At 38.7% G+C, this 22,556-nt stretch overlaps 1 protein-coding gene across 1 annotated transcript in view; it reads right to left on the bottom strand.

Moving 5' to 3' along the window:
* Positions 1-631: 631 nt before the first annotated feature.
* col16a1 (collagen, type XVI, alpha 1) overlaps positions 632-22,556 on the bottom strand; it is a gene marked incomplete in the record, with an annotated part of 59,772 nt that continues 37,847 nt past the window's right edge. Inside the window, 20 exon segments of the mRNA XM_037693658.1 lie at positions 632-694; positions 5,453-5,524; positions 5,975-6,031; positions 6,643-6,669; positions 8,023-8,076; positions 8,162-8,230; positions 8,348-8,401; positions 8,482-8,517; positions 8,683-8,724; positions 8,861-8,914; positions 9,009-9,131; positions 9,394-9,501; positions 10,170-10,205; positions 11,015-11,143; positions 11,235-11,285; positions 19,553-19,606; positions 19,692-19,727; positions 20,079-20,123; positions 21,313-21,444; positions 21,697-21,732. Of these exon segments, the coding sequence (XP_037549586.1) occupies positions 632-694; positions 5,453-5,524; positions 5,975-6,031; positions 6,643-6,669; positions 8,023-8,076; positions 8,162-8,230; positions 8,348-8,401; positions 8,482-8,517; positions 8,683-8,724; positions 8,861-8,914; positions 9,009-9,131; positions 9,394-9,501; positions 10,170-10,205; positions 11,015-11,143; positions 11,235-11,285; positions 19,553-19,606; positions 19,692-19,727; positions 20,079-20,123; positions 21,313-21,444; positions 21,697-21,732 (1,278 nt within the window).

The following is a 22,556-nucleotide window of genomic DNA, read 5'->3' as shown; positions in this document are numbered from 1 at the left end:
ATATACATTTGTATTTCTTTAACACGGCACTTTGGTGGGATGTCCCCAGTTTCCCTTTACAGTCTCCCAGCTTCACCTCACTTTTCAGTCTGCCATTGTTTGTGCTCTCTAGTTTGACATCTGGTCTCATCGTGTATACTCAAATATGCTGCAAGTTTTGCGGCCACAGCAGCCTCTTTAGTAACCTCATTAAAGTTCCTTTATATATATATACTTTTTTTTTTTTTTTTGCCTGAGCTCATAATTTCAGTCTGTATTGCTGGGTTCTAAAACCCAAGAAAAGGTGACAGTTACACCTAGTATATGTTTGAGGGCCATAAAGTATGACTTCAGGTCATCACATCCCATTCAGGGATCATTGAGGGCAAAGCCATCAGTCATCATCATATCATGTCACACCAAAAGGACAGCCATGTCTTTGCTATGTCATTGACCTGACAGAGGTCTTCAGGTGTGATCTGCACCAGACTGAAGGTGCAGGGAGTTAAAGATGGTCCATCTTCTGGATTTGGTGACAACATTTACAAGTTGCATCAGGGACATTCTGCATTACATGGCATTCCCTTCTTTTCAGACAGCCCCTGGCACAGTCTTTCTTCAAGACAATATATGTCCACATATGACAAGTGTGTTAACGGACAATCTGCTCAATGTTGTGGTCCCCCTGTGACCAGCCAGAACCTTCAGTCCTACACTAGAAACATTTGCGGAATCAGTTCGGTAGTCAACCTTGACCCAATTCTGATCAGCAGGATCTCAAGGGTCAGTTGCAACAGATGTGGGCCAAGATGCTGCAAAAGATACTGTACAACGGCTGTATGGGTCTTTTACACAATACATTGTTGTGTGTGTCCAATCCTGATGCAACATACACATTATATAATTTCATTACATTGTCATCATTCTCTACTGTATAAGCATTTTTTTTATTTTGTTATTTTTTTGTCAGTGAGTTTACCCTTAATACAAAGCCAAGATGTCCCAGTTTTATGTTGGAGAGCATGTCCAGTAAAATACATAAAAAAATGTATTTACTCCACATATTCTAAACCAGACCTGCTCACTACACACCCAAGTACATTTACTTCAGAATAAAGTCAGCTTAATATTACAGAAGTGAGACCTTTTCCTCTGGGAAAGTCTGTCAGTTGCACCTGGCTTGTTATCAAAGCCATTACTGACCCATTTGATATTGTTCAAACTGTAGCTATTAGCTCGGAAGGCTATTATATGGTGCATACACTATTGGCTGCTATGTGAGCTAGAAAAAGGCATTGTGCATTAGATATGCTCAAAGGAAGGTTCTCTGTATGCTGTTCCTCTGATGCACTCTGGAAATTGCTAACTTATTTTTTTTACATCTCAGTGTACCATGTTGTCTTTTAAAGACACACCTGTCGGTGAGCATCCTGAGAGCCAAGCTGTTACTTTTAAAGAAATAATACCCGCAGAAGTCACTAATGGGATCCAAAAAAAAGAGCTAAGTTTGAACATATGCATATAAGTGAGTATTGAGGACAGAGAGAGAGAGAGAGAGAGTGAAAGAGAGAGAGAGACTATTTTTGCAAATGATTCAGTTGAAGGTCTAAGTTTAAGCAACAATTGTTACACTTTCAAGAACATTTCTCCCTTTAACACACAGTGCACTGAGGCACACTATCACGTTATTAGGCAAATTACATATGCATGCCTTCAGTCATTTCAATAAATAAAGTGCAGCAAGCAGAACCAAGCCACACATTTGCTCATAAACTTGCCCTAACACAATTATCACTAGCCCTGTGTTCCTGACAAAGTCCCCATAGAGTTATTGCCAATAAAGTTTTTATACTTGCTGAACAAAAAAAAAAAAAAAAGTGCATTTGTATGATGTATACATAAGACCTCATAAAGTGTATCAGTAGATTTGAGCCACCTCGCCTTCATCTTTCTATATTTACTTACATGTTGTGCAGGAATACCCGGTTGCCCTGGTATCCCGTCGTTTCCAGGGATACCCTGAAAGAAGGAACTAAGGTTGAACTGGTTTGTTGCCGATCAAGGGTCGGCCACTCCCATCTCCACCAAGGGTTTAGGCAAAGCCAAAGGAGCAGGGTCAAAACAATAAAATCACTGCCATGCCTCAAAGCTCTAATCAATTTAAGAGTCCAAACAAAACACAATCCTGCGTATTTGTTTATGAACGGTCTTGAGTTCAACGATTAACACCAATGCACCCTTGTCGAAGACATGACTTCTTCAATGCATTCCCTACTACTGAAGCACCTTTGACTCTTACAGCATTTTCACTTTATTTGAAGGTCTGTTTAAATTAAAACACTTTACAGATCAGTGAAATTAACACTAAAGAGGAATCATTGCACCAATTTGCAGACTTTCTCATTTAGATCCAAACCTTCAAATAACTGTTTATGTCTCAGCTGACATTCTGAAAGCCTTCTTAATCGCTTTCAATTTGCGTTAAAGCTTGAAGCTCTACATGGGTTAGTGCTTTATAGAAACTTGATTTGCTCTTTAATCTATTTATGTTCAAGCGTTTGCACACATACTTTGTATTCTGTCAGTCCATTTCCTACATGCATATTATGAAACCCCGTACGAAGCAAAGCATGTCAAAGCCTTATGGCTGAACCCAAAGGCCCAAGCTGAAAGCCTCCATCATACAGAGCCACAGGAAAGCTATCAGACCCATTCACATTTACTACATTTTATGTTTCAGACTCAACATGACTTACTTTTTTTTTTTTTATGTTTTGACACCATGGTTCAAAAATGAAAAAAAAAAAAAAAAAAAAAAAAAGGTGGTTTAATTTCTTACACAATTAAAATATAATAAAAGTAGTATGATTGCTACTCCCATCATAATAGGACTACAACTATGGCTATAATAGATCATAGTGGTGCAACGGTACACGTGGGTGTATTGAACCGTTTCGGTATGGCATGGTCGGTTCAGTCCACATGTGTAAAGCTTTGGTTATTATTTCAGTCATTAAATTTTAATAACGAGAAACGATGCGCCACAGAGCTAAAGTTCCTAAGCGTGTTTCAGCATGGCGCTATTATCTTGCAGCACACATAGCATTAGCAGCCCAACAGGCAACGAACAAGCCATCTCGTTGTGGTCTCCTGCTTGGGAACGTTATGGCTTTCTTGTTAAAAGACAACTGAACAAACCCAAAGCTGTGTGTCGACGTTGTTTTGTTGATTGGATCTGCCTCAGGCAACATGTCTAACTTGTCAATACACTTGAAACAACATTATCCGAATGTGAATATAGCATGGTGCAAAGACCAATAGCAGCAGCATTTAAACAACCTTTATCAGCTAATTCAGATCGGTCCAAAACAATAACACAAGCTGTAGGATTTTTTAAAGCTCTGGATCTATGTCCGAATGTTGTTGATTTGCCGGCTTTAAGCATAAAGATCTTGAGCCCTGCTGCCTACGACATCCCATCACATCAACACTTAAGCCAAAAAATTGTAGCAGAACTTTATGAAAACACTAAAATTGATATTGTCAACAAGCCCTGGAGCACATATTTAAAGCCCTGCCACAATGATGATTAGCAAGAGAGGATATTCAACCACCTCATATGATGACCGTGCAAGAAAAGGTATTGTATTATTGTGATCTAGTTAACTTTTTAAATTTAAAATTATAATCATATTAAGTCTTTTTTTTTTTTTTTTATCTCTGTGTTGTTTGCAGTCTGAGGATAATAGCAGCTGAGTCTTCTTCATCCAGCAGATCACCTCCAGCTAAGAAGTCAGTAATGACTGAACTTGTTTACTTGGCATATTATCAAAATAAACATTTTGTAAGTCTTTATTTTGGCCATTTTGTACCGAAAATTAATCGAACCGAGCCCTCCTTGAAACTGAACCGAACCGAAATGTGATTTTAGCGTACCGTTACACCCCTAATAGATCACAGAATTATAATCACTAATTAATAGACATTGTTTTTACAAAAACATTTATAACTCTTTGGTGCACATTGTAACTTCAAGCTAGGCCCAGCTAAAAGCTGTATCATTGAACTAAGCATAACACTGATTGTTCAATTTTGGGACTCCAGAAGGATTTTAATAAAATTAGCTCTCTCTATTTAATTTATTGTATGTGCACAGTTAGTACACTCAATTTAATGTCACGTAAACAAATACAACAACAAAAACAAAAAATAAATAAAATAAAAACTAAAAATAGAAATGAAGGAGAAAAAAGTGCAATTATAATGGAAAAAAAAAATCATTTTTCCTTCATTTGCTTTCAGATCAGCACTAAGATCTTGGGCTGAACTGAAAACTCTAATTTGGGACACTGCAGTGAAGGAATAATAATACTAATAATACTACTAATAATACTACTAATAATAATAATAATAATAATAATAATAATAATAATAATAATAATAATAATAATAATGATGATGATGATGATGATGATGATGAAGATGATAACAATAATAAGAATAAGAATAGTAGTAATAATACAGGTAGTAGTAATAATAATAATAATAATAATGATGATGATGATGATGATGATGATGAAGATGATAATAATAATAATAAGAAGAATAGTAGTAATAATACAGGTAGTAGTAATAATAATAATACGTAAATGCAGATAATTATGGAAAGAGAAAAATAATCAATAAATCCATTATGAGATGAGTCTGAAACACTGAAAATGCAGAGCACTTGAAATGGGCTGAACATTTTCCATCAGTACGTTAAAGCTATAGTTTAGATTCTCTGAAGTAGGGTTTTGTTGAAGGCTTGTAAATAAATAATATGTTATCTGTTGTAGATAGCTCTTTGAATGTCCAATTCAGAGAAAGAGTTTAATTTTGACCAGATTGGCAAGAAATGACTTTTCCCGTAGGGCTACAACCACAGTGGGTTGCTCCCATGTTAAAAGAAGTCCAATCTCAAAAATGTTATAGAGATTCATACATTTTTTATTAGTTTTTGTTTCTTTACATAGAACATTACATTGCCGTTTATTTAGCATTACACATTTGTGCCAGCAGAAATATTAGAATGTTCCAGCCAGATGTACCAGGTTGAACCAGAAGTGATACAGCTAGCTGATGATACCAACTTTGGCATTCATAAATGACTACAAAATTCTAGGTATGACAAAAAAATAGTAACTGTTTATAAAATAGTGTTTCCTTGATGTGCAAATTCTGAGATGAGGTTGTTTTAGGAAACAGTGGTCAATAATAAACTCTAATTCTTCAAATTGAGATAGTTCAAAGATCTGTTTAGATAAGTTATAATTATTCATAACCTTTTCACAGAATCCCACTTCAAAAAAAAATCAAAACTATCATTTTCAGCACATTCCACACATTCCAGTTCAATTCAGGCAAATGAAGCAGCTCCTAAATTGAACTGAACATATATTCTAATCACCAACCAGCAAGCTCTGTCTGTTACCTGGGGTCCTTGGATTCCAGTCACTCCCTGAGGTCCGGGGGGGCCTGGAGGGCCAGGAGGGCCTGGGGGACCCTGCAACATCCAAAGAATGAGCACAAATGAAACCAAATAATTCACAATCACAAACTAAATAAGGTTTGTAACATGAAAACGAGCCAAAGCTTTCAGAGAAAATGTTGGTTTTCAGACAGTTCTGCTGGCTGACAGATCAGACCTGAGGCCCGGGCTGCCACGTGTTTACTGCAGCTCCTGGAGCTCCCTGGAAGGCAAAAATAGGCTAAATCAGAGTAGCAAAGGTGCACGGTGGGAAGTTAAAAATAACTGTCAACAAATGTCAAACCACAGAAGAAAGGGGATAAGAAAGAACCATGCATTGTTTTGTTTTTTTTCCCCTCAGTGCATCTCTCGTGGAGTCAGATTTAAACTTTCCAGAGTCATTGTAGTCAATCCAAAGTGATGCAGACATGCTTGTTTAATTAAAAACCTGCCTCTGAGTTTGTGCATTTGCAAATGTGTACTCACAGGTCCGCCTACACTTGACGGCCCTGGCGTGATGCAGTTGCACTGTCCTGGTTCACCCTGGAATATACATGAAAAATGGAGCCGTTGAGAAAGTTCAAGTGAAACAGTTTCCACAATTCTATGCTTGCAAAACTGAGTCCATATTCTATAATACTGCCATTGTTACGGCAAAAAGGCAAGATAAAATAAAGCATTGTTTATGTAACATCTGTAGTTTGTGCTTTTTTCTTTTAAAACACCCCTTTCCCCATATCATTCAACTTCATTTTTGTCTTTGAAATAAGCTTCTATAAACACTTGCATCTTTTGTCTTCCACCCTTACACTCTGCCTCCTTTGGTTCTTCATTTTTTCCCTTGCTCACAGTGACAGTCTGGACTCGTGGCCCTGAAACATGCAGTAATTAATTGTCTCGTACACTTGCACTCTCTTTGGGCCTGCAAGACTTCTCGTCTGCCAACAACGACACACTTGTCACCTCCGCTGCTACTCTGTCTGTGGCCCTCGGGTCGACGTGCGCAAGTGCGTGTCAGCACAAGTGTCTGTGTGTGTCTAAGGCAGGGTGGAGTTGGCAGGGTGTTAAGCCATCTCTGGTGATTACCATCTGGTCTGCCCTTATGTATTCAAACCCCTCTGGTTGGTGTCATCCAAACAAAACGGTAGACTTACCTTGTCCCCCTTAGCTCCATCATGTCCCTACAAAAGAACGAGACAGGACACAAAACTAGTTACTCCTGCTTTGTTGTTTCACATGAAAGCTCAAAGGCCGAGCACAGATGAGAGAGCAGAGGATGAGATGGTTGCAGGCATTGCCTAGATCAAAGGCAATTCCCATAGAAACTAGATAAAACATAAAACACTAAACAGACCCAAACATGCAAACACGTTTGGCTTTTGACTTTTTTTTTATTCAAATGCTGAAGCAAATTACGGTAACAAAAACATGCATAATGCTTTGAGATAATAAATGCATCACTTCTCTTTAAGCAATGCACTGTCTGCCAATTGTCATGCAAGAGAAGTAGAATTATACTTATTGTATGTTAATGTTATATATTTATGTTAAGAACATATGGAGGTATGGTAATTTTGGTCAAACCTCAAAATTCAATTTGATGAATCACCAATGCTGATCATCATGATGATATGATCATTATGCGATAATGCAAGATCCTATATGTTCTTGCATGATGTGTTAGTGTTTGGCGCATGCACGGTGACTGTAATCCGGCTACTACCACACCAAATTTTAGCTCGTAATCTGTAAAATTTTCTGAGGTGTCATTATTTTTGTGTAGACTAATATCAGTTAGTGGTGGTGGCCATCTTGGGTTGACTAAAAGTTAATTAGTTCAAGATGTATCGCCAATAATTGCTTGTTGAAATCCTTGCAGTGGTTTATGAGATATTTTGCTAACAGACAAACAGGGTCGACCCCGACAGTTAATTCCAAGGTTCTAAACAAAGATGTTGGGACAATGTGCGGTGCTAATATTATGAACGAATGACAATCAGACAACATTGTTGCTCAATATTGTCAGAACTGACTGAATAAATATCATTTTTGTATTTTCTAATGTGAACTGGCTCCAGAGGCCAAAAGTCAATCAGCAGTAATGCTCTCCCAATGACTTTCTGAAAGGCTCTTTGAAATAATTGTGTGGGTTATGTGATATTTGCTAACAGAGTCAAATTCAATGTTTTATGGCAAAGTTCTAGTCACAGATTCCCCACAATCAGTTAGGGGTCAGAGTACAAATTGAGGATCAGTCTCAGCAAGTACCATACCAAAACTTCACTCAATATCTCTAAAATTCACTAAGAAGTAGAACCTTTTTTTTATTTTATTTTTGTAATCGTAACTTCCCTGTGGCAGTCATCTTGAATCAAGATACCTCCAAAAGATAATCAGATGCTAACCCATGCATTACTTTCTGAAACTTTAAATGGGCAAGCACAGGCACATGGGCAAGTTTTTTTTTTTTTTTTTTTTATCGCTTGGCCCCTGCCTTTAGCAGAGTGTGTTACTAAAAGAGCAAGAAAACTTACATGTTGGCCATCAGCTCCTGGTTGTCCTCTTGAGCCTGGGGCTCCGTCTTTACCCTGAAAGTAAATTGGGCACAAAGTGTGAGAACAATATAGCAATAAATCACAGGTCAGTTTCACAAAAAAAGTGTTTTAATCCTACCGGAGGCCCTGCTACTCCTAAACCTGTGGGCCCCTGAGGCCCAGGAAGTCCTGTGTCACCTTTGGAGCCCTGCAAATGAGAAACACCCACCGTTGAAGTTTGCCAAGGTTTCTTCTGGTTATAGATGTAATCATTTAAGTAACACCCCTCCCCAACCACCACCACGACAACCATCTTAAAGGCTACCTTTCCCCCTGCTGGTCCAACAGGGCCCGGTGATCCTTGAACACCCTGAGGTCCCTGCATAAAATACAATCATTTGACTGAATTCTGAATATGTGAAGCAAAAAAGCAAGGCTTAAGAAATGTGAGATACTTACTACAAGTCCTGGGAGACCCCTTGGTCCCTCTTCACCCTATAATACACATAATAAGATAATGAATCAGATTATCAATTTCTCCTGTTAAAACCACATCACTCTGCAATGAATCAAATGGTTTGGGACAAGAAATACACAGGATTTCTAAAGTTTGGTTTTCTAAAGAAATATTGACTCATCTATTAAACACAATGGCCTTACCTGTGGTCCTGGAAGGCCAAATCCTGCAGCGCCAGCTTCTCCCTAGAAAGGGTAAAATATACCGCAGGTCAAAATGACAGCAAACCATCACATAAAAATGTCAAACTCTGTATTTGCTTTTTTTTTTTTTTTTTTTTTTGGTACATAATAATTTAAAAAAAAAAAAGGACATTAATACCTTACTTCCTTTGGAACCAGGTGACCCAGGTAAACCTGGAATACCTGGATTTCCCTAAAATGTACAAAGGTAGATTAACCAATAGTTCCCATACAGCTGTAGTAGAGTCCTACAGAGCTGAAATAAAGCTGGTTCAAAATTCCCTCACATTCTTGCCAGGCTTTCCTGATCCAGGGGGCCCAGAGTCTCCTTTCTCTCCTTTGGGGCCTGGCACAGCTACACCATCCCCAATTGCAGGCCCAGAAGAAGAACAGCTTGTACATGCCTCCCCCTGGGAAAAAAAAAAAATCCAAAACATGCTATAAAAAACTCTCTGGAAAATAAAAGTTACTTTTAAAGAAGGCAATTTTACAAGTTTTGGCACTAGAACATGACTTTAAAGTGGGTGTTGACCAGCAATTAAGTGTAAACTTAAAATAATAGCAACTTTACAAAGTACATTAATTGAACAAAAAAATTGGTACCAATCATCAAACAATACGAATCATTCAGCTGCAAGGTGAACTGAACATTTCTGGAATCTACCCATTTACCTTCTCTCCCTTTAAGCCCCTCAGTCCGTTCAGACCAGGACCTCCAGGAGGTCCTGGGACTCCAGGAACACCATTCAGTCCCATCTCTCCTTTGTCTCCTTGTTCGCCCTGGTAGGATTTGGCAACGAAGAAACAGTAACATGTTTAAGCAGCCACAGAGCTGTGTTTAGTGCAACTAGAGTAAAACTGATGCAACAGAGGTATTTACTGGAATGGATTAAGTGGTTATTTATTTAATTCTTAATGAAGAAAATGGTTTAACTGTTAGGGTTTTAGGAACTGACCGTCTCTTCTTTGAAGCTGAAGTGGAGTGATTCCATAAATAGATTTTATGCTATGTTTAAGCTACCTGGCTCTGTTGATGGCAGATTTACATCCCAGATGTTTTGGTTAAATGTTCCCAACAGCAAATCTGGTGGTATAAAATAAAGCTGGGGGTAGGAGGGTCTCAGCTTTCTGCAATCTTGTTCAGTGCTGTTGTTAAATCAAGGATAGCTGTTTTGTCTTAAAACCTTCCACGTTTTTCTTTTTCTTTTCTTTTTTTATATTTTAAGAAAGATTGATTTTTGTGTGGATACTAGGTTATTTAGAAGACTGGTGTAACACCCAAGAGGCTTGATTAGTTGGTTTTAACTTCTTAGCTGATAACGGGACTTTTTTTAATGTGGTGTGAATGTCTTGCTGAGTCCCAGCAGGATCTCACCGAGTTTGTGAAAATACATACAGAACATCTATTTATAAAGGAAATCAGTAGAATACTTAAACCAGAAACATACCTGCTCTCCCTTAGCACCAGGCAGGCCCGTTGTTCCCTGTGAAAGTAAAGATACATGCTCAGTTATCTGCAAGTGCTGAACACATTTCTACCAATACAGATACAAATCAAACAGCTGGCATGAATGACTTAGCATGTAATCAAAGTAGGGGAAATAGATATATGGGAAGTTAGTGTACCTAGCAAGTACTCTCACATATCATGTTTACACATTGAGCATTATGAGTAGACCTGCCCTGGAGGGTAAAATATTTCAGTATCACAAACTTTTAACACATCCAGATGGAAGTTACTCTGTTTCAGCCTGCAGGAACATAGGATGCCAAGAACTGGCACCGATGCTGTGGACATTCTCTGATCTTAATTTTGATGGCAATTTGTTGACAGTGGTTGTAATGTTAATCACAATGAATCAATGTAGCCTTGTTTTGATTTCTTGTTATTGTGCTCAAGGTGGATTTCAGCTATAGGACATTATATCATATCATGTATTTTTTTTAATTTTATTTTTTATAGACAAAAACTGTAATAAACATATATTAAAATTGTTTGTATACAAAAGAAACATCCAAGAGAATAAATAAGATGACTGTACACGGTATGCCATTCCAACTACTCTGTAGTCAATTCAGTCAAATAGCATAAATCAGTTTGAGGGAGTTTAGCTGTTCAACCTCAATAGAAGTAAGCTACTGTGGAAACTGACTGTTTTTACCTGCTTCTACATTTACTATTTTGCACTTGGGAAAACATTCCTCCTAACTGCATGTGCACGTGCAAATTGAAATTTATTGTACTGTGCAAACATTTGTGTAATAGATATATTTTCTTAGTGCTCCATCAAACCTGTTTGCCATCAGCTCCAAGTCCTGGTGGTCCAGGTGAACCTGGTGGGCCGGGTTCACCTTTTTGTCCCTCGGGAAATCCGTTGGGCTGGCTGTCATGTGCTGTTGGTTGATAAACACTGCACTCGCCCTGGGGAGGAGCAAGAAGTCAAACAGATTATTTTGCATGACAATTAGGCTAAAATACACATTAGTAAAACTTTTAATTACATATACTGTACCTTCTCACCCTTTTGGCCATATTCACCAACACCAGGTGGCCCTTGTTCTCCCTATAAAAATAAAATAAAATTAATTAATAATAATAACAATAATAATAATAATAATATTAATAATATTAAATAAGGCATAATACATATGACATTGTAAAATAAACCTATTAACAATTATGTGCCAAATTAACAATATGTCTTTTTAAAATAATATCATATGCAAATCAAATTTAAAAGATATTTCAAAAGTAGATATATGTTAAGCATATAAAGACTATTTAACATTGTACGTATACAACATCAAATGTTTTGAATAATAATCATCACTTTTATCACAAAGTCAATTATTTTGCACTAAATCTGGTTATTATTAAAGGTGGGATCTTTGCCCAATGTGTCATTATACAAATCGGATTCCAAAAATGTTGGGACACTAAACAAATTGTGAATAAAAACTGAATGCAATGATGTGGAGATGGCAAATGTCAACATTTTATTCGTAATATAACATAGATGACATATCAAACGTTTAATCTGAGTAAATGTAACATTTTAAAGGAAAAAATATGTTGATTCAAAATTTCACAGTGTCAACAAATCCCCCAAAAAGTTGGGACAAGTAGCAATAATTGGCTGGAAAAAGGAAATTGTGCATGTAACGAACAGCTGGAAGACCAATTAACACTAATTAGGTCAATTGACAACATGATTGGGTATAAAAAGAGCTTCTCAGAGTGTCAGTGTCTCTCAGAAGCCAAGATGGTAAGAGGATCACCAATTACACCATTGTTGCGCAGAAAGATAGTGCAGCAATACCAGAATGGTGTTACCCAGCGTAAAATAGCAAAGACTTAAGTTATCATCATCAACCGTGCATAACATCATCAAAAGATTCAGAGAATCTGGAACAATCGCTGTGCATAAGGGTCAAGGCCGTAAAACTCTATTGGATTCTCGTGATCTCCGGGCCCTTAAACATCACTGCACCTCAAACAGGAATGCCACTGTCAAGGAAATAACAGAATGGGCTCAGGAATACTTCCAGAAAGCATTGTCAGTGAATACAATCCACCATTCCATCCGCTGTTGCCAGCTGAAACTCTACAGTGCAAAGAGGAAGCCATTTCTAAGCAAGCTCCACAAGCTCAGACGTTTGCACTGGGCCAGGGGTCATTTAAAATGGAGTGTGGCAAAATGGAAGACTGTTCTGTGGTCAGATGAGTCACGATTTAACAATTCCATAACAATATATAAAAAAGATACAAAAAAAATTTAAAATGAAAGGCAGCAGAAAGAAGAAAAAACATCTTATTATATCTGCCCCTTTTTTCAAACAATTATTTCAGACATATTAATTTTCAAGTAACAGAACAAAATGAATAACTTTCTAATTTTTCTAATTCTAATAAAAAACACACACTAAGCTACTTCATATATACTTTTTTAACAATCTAGATTTGATCTTTTTCTTAAATGTACACATTGACTTGACATTTTTTACATCACTCTCTAGACCATTCCACAATCCAACTCCTTGGATTGAGGTAGACCTTCCCTTCAGACTAGTTCTGAATTTTGGTTTGACAAATATTTCTATCCCCTTAAGATTGTAACAACTTTGTCTTTTAACAAAATTTCTTTGGATATTTAATGGTAATGTGTTATTTTGAGCCCTATACATAACTGATAAAATACTATAATCTACCAAATCATGTGTAGTGGACTAGGCCCATGTCAAAAACTAAGTCTAAGGTCAAAAATCTTGACCTTAAGAACCTTGTGGGACAGGAACTGTCATTTCATTGATTTGAATCCAGAAATACAGGTTCACCCATCCTGAGACTTTCTCTCTTGAAGATTCAAGTGAAAAGAACACTCTCTGTTTTATTATCATTACTATTTTACAAATGTTGATAATCAAAGTGTCTTAGTTCAAACCATTTTAGATGTTGCAGTGAACTAATCAATTTTATTAACTGTGTAATGATTTTTTCTCACGCAAAGTTAGAACTCATGTCAAAGCTGTTACAGAGTAATTATGCCTTTTCTGATTTCTGCTTTTGAATGAGCAAGTGTAAGTTGGTCCAAGGTTGGAGTCAAACGCAAAACAAGTTGTTGGCATGTTTTTAGAATCCTCTCAGACGTAAATATAGAAGTTTGGCACCTGTTTCTGAAACGCGCCAAAACAAAACTCTCTCTGTCTGTGAGAACATTTCTGATCTGTTTCATAACAATTCTTGCTGTCTTCTAACCTCTTACGTCACAAAACACACCCCGTCTGGTTGTTTCTGACCAATGGGAATACTCCCAAAAGTGGACCGGAAAACAGTTCTTTAAAATGTCGGTACTTCCTGGTCTACTCAGTTCTGTTGAGGCTCTGCTCGAGATCTGTAAACTACACAGTTCTGTTAGAAGCTCTGGGATGGTGCTGGAACAGTTCTGGGACAGTTCTGTTCAGTTCTGATGGAGTGCTGTTGGAGTTCTGCTGGATACACAGTCCAACCAGTTCTGTGAGAGAAGCCCAGTTCTGTGAGAGACAGGATGATCCTGACATGACAACAGAGCTCTTCCGAGTTCCATGGGATTATAACATTTTCACTCGCTACTACTTCTGACGATTCACAGCATCCTAAGGAGACGCTGGACAGGTAGCGTTAACGGAGCTCCATATCTGCTGATTAACTTCAGAGAGGTAACGAGTCAAGTTTCCTACCAAGCGTACCGGGGAGAGCTGGGTTCTGACGGAGAGTGTCAATTCTGGTGAACACTTCCCCTCCCATACCATCTTTACTCCCTCTAAACTTCTTTCCCATCTTTAAACTTTCTATCAAGTAGATATACTTCCAGATATTTAGAAATGTCTGTGTAAAATGCTCATCCACATCCGTGTGGGTAAAAGATCATAATTGTACAGTTTCATAAATGTCTGTGGTGAAGCAACGGAAAAATCATGGCCGTATGATTTTTCCTGATTGATTGCTTATGTTGTTATTTTCATAATTTGCCAAATTAATGTAAATGTTTGATGTTAAACTTTGATTCTGTAAATAAATGACCGCATTCATTTTGATGGGTCAAATATAAATGACGTCTCACGTTTGCATTTCCTTAAATTCAATGCACGTTTTATTCAGTCCAGAAAAATGAGGAATCCGTGTTAATTGATGAATATATCCGAGCATCTGTTCATCTACACATGGAACTTCAAGATTTGAAGTTCTTTATGTAACACTGGGACGCCATGTCATCCGGACCAGAGAGGACAAGGATAGCCCAAGTTGCTATCAATGTTCCGTTCAGAAGCCTGCATCACTGATGGTATGGGGTTGCATGAGCACTTGTGGCATGGGCAGCTTGCATGTCTGGAAAGGCACCATAATTACAGAGAACTATGTTCAGGTTCTAGAACAACATATGCTCCCATCTAGACGTCAACTCTTTCAGGGAAGACCCTGCATTTTTCAACCCGATATTGCCAGACCACATTATGCAGCAATCACAACATCATAGCTACATAGGAGAAGGATCCGGGTACTGAAATGGCCAGCCTGCAGTCCAGATCTTTCACCTATAGAGAAAATTTGGCGCATCATAAAGAGGAATGTGCGACAAAGAAGGCCCAAGGTGATTGAACAGTTAGAGACCTGTATTAGACATGAATGGGAGAGCATTCCTATTTCTAAACTTGATAATCTGGTCTCCTCTGTCCCCAGACGTCTCTTGAGTGTTGTAAGAAGAAGGGGTGATGCCACACAGTGGTAAAAATAGACTTGTCCCAACTTTTTTGGGGATTTGTTGACACCATGAAATTTGGAAACAACAGATTTTTCCCTTTAAATTATGCATTCTCTCAGTTTAAACTTTTGATCTGTTATTTGTGTTCTATTCTGAATACAATATTAGATGTTGGCACCTCCACATCATTGCATTCAGTTTTTATTCACAATTTGTTTAGTGTCCCAACTTTTTTGGAATACGGTTTGTATATTGGTCATGTCATAATCTCCTCGCTCTGCCACCTGCCTCACCCACTTCTCCAAAACAATCAGCGCTCATGCCCTACACCTGCGGCACACTCTATATTGGGGACAGAGATGGTGTAGGGGCAGGGCAGCCAACTCTGGACCCCAAGGTCCTGGGTTTGATCCCTGGTCATTGCACACCTTGTGGTGTCTCTGAGCAGGACACCTCATCCTCATTTGCTCCCCAGGCAGCTTTCATAGCTGCCCGTTGCTCCACCTGTTGGTGGATGGGTTAAATGCAGAGAGACAATTTCGTCTTTGTATGTGAACATACAATGATGACAATACATACCACATTATATAAGAGCCCCATGCATGCAAGTTCTCTGCCAGCTTATTGAACACTCTTGTTCACACCTGACTTTCTTGACTCAACATCACACATTGTCTCTTGGATTTGCCACCCTACCTGCTCCACGTCTGGTTTATTCTGTCCTTCTGACCTTGGTAACTATGACCCTTTTTTTGCTATACAGATTTTCGATTAAGGATTCTCCTCTGGATTTGTTTTTGACCTCTGCTTCCAAGTGCTTGACCCCGCTTAGCTTTTTGGACCACGGTTTAAGTTTGCCCTGCTATCAAAACTATTCACAGTATTAAAGGTCTCTCTCTGCAGCTGCTCACCTACTAGTACAATGATGCCAATACCATCACTGACACCGTCTTTTCTAACCTTGACAGGTCACTCCCACCTCACCTACCTGAGAAGGTTAGTGGCTGTTTTATGTTATCAAGCACACTTCCTGAAACCTACAGCCCACTAACTGTATCATTTATGCAGACCTATTCCCATGACTGGATCCAAACTCCCACCAACAACTTCAAACCAATAAAATTAATTAAATGCTTTTGTTGTCTGGCTGAAATGTTGAATCCAAAAAGCAGTTTCTTGTCAGTATAATCTGGCCAGTATGGACTAATCTCCAACACAAGAGTGGCACTCTGGTGCCGGGGGTGCCATAATAAATTTTGAGAATAACATGCAGGAAATCATGACCATGTTCCATATCATGTTTAACCATCTATCTCACAGCCTCTTCCTTATGTGACTCCTTATCAGCCCAAACCTCATTATCATGTATCCCCCATCCTCAAACCTCATCTTTCACCGCCGGAGGTTTTCAAGGGGAACCAGACCAGTGTGGATCATTCAATGCAAGGTCCATTTTTAGCTCCAACCCTTCTCTTTCCAATTTGAGCAATCTAAGGTCGCCTATGTCATTTTTATACTGTCTGATAAGGCAAAATATGGTGCACCACTGAATGGCAGCAAAACTATATTTTTTGTTACTCATTTGAAGACTTCTCCAAAGAACTCTGCCTTGTTTTGGCCCCGTACAGCCTGAGAGAGAGGCCGCAAGGAGACTTTTCTCACCTAAACAGAGGAGGAGAAGGGTCACTGAGTTCATCATGAATGTTCAGATTGTTGCTGCAAAGAGCCCCAAGTCTGCAGATAATTCCACATCTGCAGAGTCCCACATATGTAGAGAGCCACATGTCTTCAGAATCCCACACCTGCAGAGGGTCTCAAGTCATCAGAGGGTCCCAAGTCTTCAGAGGGCCCACCCTAGCCGATGAAGCAGCAAAGACTTGATGAGACTGAACCTCATGGGTATCCATCTCTATCTACAAGGTGGTAGAGACTGAGTGACAGCCTACCTCAATGTCTCCCAGTGGGTTTCACTATGCCTCATGAGTGTCCCATGCTTTGTGAGTGTCTCATGCCTTGTGAATGTCCCATACATCGTAAGGTTATACGCCTCATGAAAGTTCCACATCTTGTGAGAGCCCCATGCCTCCCAAGGGTCCCACATTTCCCTTAGTCCCTGAAGTGGCTATGCCTCCCATAGTCCCTGAAGTGGCTATGCCTCCTTCAGTCCCTGAAGTAGCTACATCTCCTACAGTCCTTGAAGTTGCTACACCTTCTGCAGTCCCTGAAATGTCTACACCTCCTGCAGTCCCTGAAGTGGTTATGCATCCTGCAGTCCCTGAAGTGGCTATGCCTCTTGCAGTCCCTGAAGTGTCTACACCTCCTGCAGTCCCTGAAGTTTCTATGCCCCCTGCAGTGGATGAAGTGCCTAGGCCTCCTGCAGTCCATGAAGTGGCTACACCTCATGCAGTCCCTCAAGTGGCTATGCCTCTTGCAGTCCCTGAAGTGGCTAAACCTCCTGCAGTCCCTGAAGTGGCTACACCTCCTGCAGTCCCTGAAGTAACTACACCTCCTGCAGTTCCTGCAGTGGCTACACCTCATGCAGTTCCTGAAGTGTCTACACATCCTGCAGTCCCTGAAGTGACTATCCCTCCTGCAGTCCCTGAAGTGTATATGCCCCCTGCAGTCCATGAAGTGCCTATGCCTCCTGCAGTCTATGAAGTAACTACACCTACTGTAGTCCCTGAGACAGTTATGCCTACTACAACCCCTGAGGTGTCTGCACTTACTGCAGCCACTGAGGTCTCTACTACAGCTGCAGCCTCCATGGTCCCCATGAAAGCTCAGCCTCCTTGGTCCCATTGCTTGTTGTAGCCCATGCCTCTGGTTTCTCACCAACTACTGAAGCCTCCATGATATCTACCCAACCTGCTGCCTCCCTGATCTCTATGCCAGCTTCAGCCTCCTTGAGCTCTACACCAGCTGCAGCTCCCCTGGTTTCCACAACATCTGCAGCTCCCCCAGTCTCCATGACAACCTCAGGCTCCCTGGTGGTCTCTACACCATCTACACCATCATCGACTCTAGGGCGGCTGTGGCTGAGTGGTTAGAGCAGTCGTCCTCCAATGCGAGAGTTGGGGATTCAAATCCAACAGCAGTCGCATGCCAAAGTGTCCCTGGGCGAGACACTGAACCCCTTGTAGTTTCTGATGTGTGTCCCATCAGTGTATGCATGTGATAAAGCACTGATTAGTCTATTTAGAATGATTTGTTCAAATAGCTATGTAGAGTTCTGAGTGCTGTATGAATGGTTAAATGAGGAAACAGGTGTACAGCACTTTGAGTATCTCGATAAGATAGAAATGAGCTATATAAGTACAGTCCATTTACCATTACACCCATTGAGCCACAGATCCTAAGGCTCTTTGGGTGGACACAGCTCCTGCCCTGTTATGGATGGTATCCTGACCACCTGCCAGAGCTTCAGTTCCATGAAGGACGTCCTCCTGACCACCCGCCAGAACTTTCGCCTCACTCTGGACGGTCTCCTGACCGTCTACCTGAACTTCCTCACTCTGGATGGTCTCCTGGCTGTTCACCTGAACTCTGGTGGAACCCCCAACTCTTGTATTGGAAGACTGCTCTCAGTCTACTCAGCCACAGCCACCCAAAAGTGTGTCTATAGTTAAAAGTTGTGACACTAAATAAGCTCTGAGACAAGGCAAACACAAATCTGTTCATTAATGTTAAATATGTATGTATGAGTTCATTGACTGGAAAATTACTGCACTGCTTAAACTGTTCAACGGCATGTTCAACGTGTTGAATATATTCACAGGTTGATTCTCATCCAGAAACTGCTGTTTCAATTCATACAGTTTTTTTTTTCTTTATCAATTTTTCAAACAGTTTTGTCATTGTGATTTTAATAAAATGCCCTTTACTTTTACATCACTAAATCAGAGATGGTATGATCAAGCATACATGCCACATGTCTTTCATATCAGTGTTCGGGCTGCTTTGAGTGGTTAGAGCAACTTTTTTTGTGTGTGTGTGTGCATGTGTGTTTTATTTTACTTTTTATTTATATGTTATTGAAAGTATCTGAAAAGTGTGCATTATAAGTGTGGATGTATTTAAAATATGAACTTTGCCAACTAAGTCCTCAGTCAGGGTCAAGCAGTGTGTGTGTGTGTTTCTTCTTGTTGCATATTTATGAAATAAAATGCACAGATAAGCTAACTTTATGCTAAATTGCCTTAAAGCATATCTTTATTTTTGGCAAAAACAAGCTTATTTTTTAATTTGAGAGTGAATGTTTTTATTTTTATTTGTTTTGTTTATTTTTTTCATAAATATTTTATTTAAGTATGCTTCAGTTAACTTTGGAACAAATAACTATGGTTATTTGGCATCATAAAAAAGGTTGTAGTATTTCCTTATTCATGTGTTTTTGTAATAAACAGAATGCCATGTAGTCAGAAAAAGCAAATAAATTCATATATAAAAAGACAACAGTCACAAAATTTGGATTTTTATTTCATTAATATTAACCTTGTTGGAACACTTTAACTGATAAAACACAATTAAAGTGCAACCCTAATTGAAACAAAGTTAATAAAATAAATCTTGGATTATTTTTTTTTTTTCCTTACCTTTTCACCTTTTAGTCCATTCTTGCCACTCGGTCCCCTTGGTCCAGTTTTTCCCTGACATGGGATCACAATTTATTTTGTAAAATCAGCAGGTTGTGAAGCAGAACTTTCAGTTTCAAAGAACTAAAGCGGAACTTACAGGCTTTCCATCAGTGCCTGCGCTGCCTGCATTACCCTGCAGACAGGCAAAGAAAGAAAAAGAATTACAGAATTTTCTGAATTGCTAAAAATGGATGAGTTTTTAAATTGGTAATTCACCCTTCATAGTAAGTCTCGCCCTAACAGGCAGCTATGTCAAATGATATTGGTTTTTGAGTACCTAGGCTCTTCACTAATATATTTCCAGCTGAGGAATATCCCTATGGTCGACAGTTTGGGGTCCTAAAATTAGCACACTGTTGTGATTATCTTCCTGATGGAGTCTATTAAGAGACCTGCTCAGACACCTACTGGGTGAGCTCCTCTTATATAAGCCGTGTCAGCTACTGAGGTCAGCTACTCGCTGCACTACTTTAGTGTTACCTACCTTCTCTCCTCCTTGTCCAGGTAAACCTACGCTTCCCGGTTCCCCCTGTGAAGTAGAACGAGTGTGAAATTAATAAGTATAATGAAGACTTAATGAAGGCATCACAAGTTCTCAAGAATGTTTCAGAAATTTTGAATGGTGCAAATCCAGCTATGGTTTGAAATGTTGACATACTTTACCTCAATCGTCTTGCAATGTCCAATTGGGTTTTGAATTTGAAACTTAGCTTTATTAATAATATTATTATTAATCTAAGCTGGCAAAATGCAGATGTTATGATGGAAAAACTGTGCTAAAAGTGTATGGAGAACCAAGATCAAAAGAAATGTTTGTTGCAAATAGGCTATTAATGGCACTATTGCACCAGTAAATCTGCGCCTGTCACTCACTGACCACCATTTTGAAAACCATTTTGAGCAATAGATAACTACTGACTGAGGGTGGAAGCTAAGACTGAAAGGAAACACAGGAGTGAATTAAATAAACTGCACACTAAGAAAACACAACATTAATCACAAGAATGAAAACGGACTCAAATCAGGAAAACCAAACAGAAACACACATATTGTGACAATATGACCTGCAGCACTGAGAGATATATTGGTTTAAAGAAGACAATTACATTATATATTTTGATACATAACTGAATAAGAAGTACCTGTACTGTAAAACGATTGTGGAAGGAATAATGGAGTGCTTTTGTCAAAGTGTTGGTAAGTTTTGACAGCTTTGAAAATTAGTGACATCATCACACATCTGAGGTTTTTTTTTTTTTTTTTTTTTTGTAGAATCTTTAAAATATCATAAAAAAACTGCAATTGTGTTAAAATTATTTGTGATTTCAAAATTTCTATTCAGCCTTGCCAAGGTGATAAGTCCAACTTATCACCTTGCTGAACTTTAATTGATGTTTCTGCAATGTTTCACCAAAAAAAACATTGTTGTTTTTGTAAATTAATTTCAAACTTTTGCAAATTGTGTCAATTTCATGCAGTGTACTGCTCTCAAAATTCACAGAAACAAGCTTTTTTCCCAATCTTTCTGTTTCTCAAAGCCACAGTGGTGAACTGAAAATTGATGGAGTTTTGGCCTCATAATAAACAACTTTAATGTTTGTGCGTTAGCACTGTAATAAAAACAAAACATTAACAACATGTTTCTGTTCTTTCCTCTTTACGTGCTTTACTGTACTTGGAAAAAGAAGAAAAAAAAAAAAACAATTAAAAAAACCTACTTGATTCCCTTTTTGTCCAATCCCAGGCTCCCCTTTTTCCCCCTTCGCCTGCAGCAACATTTGGGTCATGACCCCAGAGTTGAGGTTAGCAGGAAGTTCGCCAACGCTGACGCATGAAGAACACGACTCTCCCTGAAGCACATTAACAGAGGTTATTTTCAAAATTGCATCCACTAATACTGATTTACATAAAATTTGGAACAGACTCTCAACATTTAAAATCTTAAAACTAACAAGGTTGGGAGAAAAAAAAACACTTTCAAATAGGAAAACATTCAAAGCTTGGTAATTAGTAAGAAAATGTATCTGGCCTGTAAGCGAATAAAGCCATCTAAAACAGAAAATAGTTTTAAGTTTGAGCTTAAAGACAGAGACCAAGCTGACCTTTTCTCCCTTGGCACCATGTGATCCCGATACTCCCTGCCAAAATAAACAAAAAACACACACATCCAATTTATTCCCAGCTCATCCTGCCAAGCAAGTTTACTTTCAGTTATCGTGTCTGAACATGGCATTGGAAGCATTTTTGGTCATTGCAATTAGCAGATGTCAGTAAAAGTCAGTAGTGTATGTGTGTGGGTGGATGTGAGGGGGTGGTAGCGTTAATTTGAGATGCTTCTCATTGATGTAGAAACACAGCTATAGATCTACACCTACATACAGCTGGTGCTGTTTTAGGATTATTTCATGTTGCTGAATTTTCTGCAGTTTGTTTCTCGCAGTTTTGCTAGCTTATGCTTTAGGAGGGATAGTGCTAGCACATCAAAATTTATAGTTCCACACAATACATATAGGGATTAACTACAAATTGCAAATGAAAGAAAAGGGAACTCAATACCTTTTGTCCTGCTTTGCCATCCACACCTCTTGGTCCCTGACAGACAGAGAAAAAAAGGCGTGAAAAGGAAGATTATCGAAAGTAAGCGTGTTATTAGTTTAGCCTCGTGGGGGAGAGGGCACATCTACTTTTCCCTTTCTGTGTATATACCTTGTTCTCCCTCTGCCCTAACCAGGTATGACAGATTCATGCTGACACTATTGAAAATCGTTGCATAGAAAATCTCATAAGACTAAATATTTATATTCTATCGCTCCTCCGACACAAATCATTCTCCATCTCACCTGCTGGAGTATGTGGAAGTAAAAAAAAAATAAATAAATAAATAAAATAAAATAAATAAAAATAAAAAAAAAAAAAAAAAAAAAAAAGAAAAAATATATATATATATATATATATATATATA

This window comes from Nematolebias whitei, chromosome 19 (assembly GCF_014905685.2).
Source record: "Nematolebias whitei isolate Nwh7 chromosome 19, NemWhi1, whole genome shotgun sequence".
NCBI classification, from domain to species: Eukaryota; Metazoa; Chordata; class Actinopteri; order Cyprinodontiformes; family Rivulidae; genus Nematolebias; species Nematolebias whitei.
Note: the sequence above shows the minus strand (reverse complement) of the source record. Positions and strands in the feature narration are given on the sequence as shown.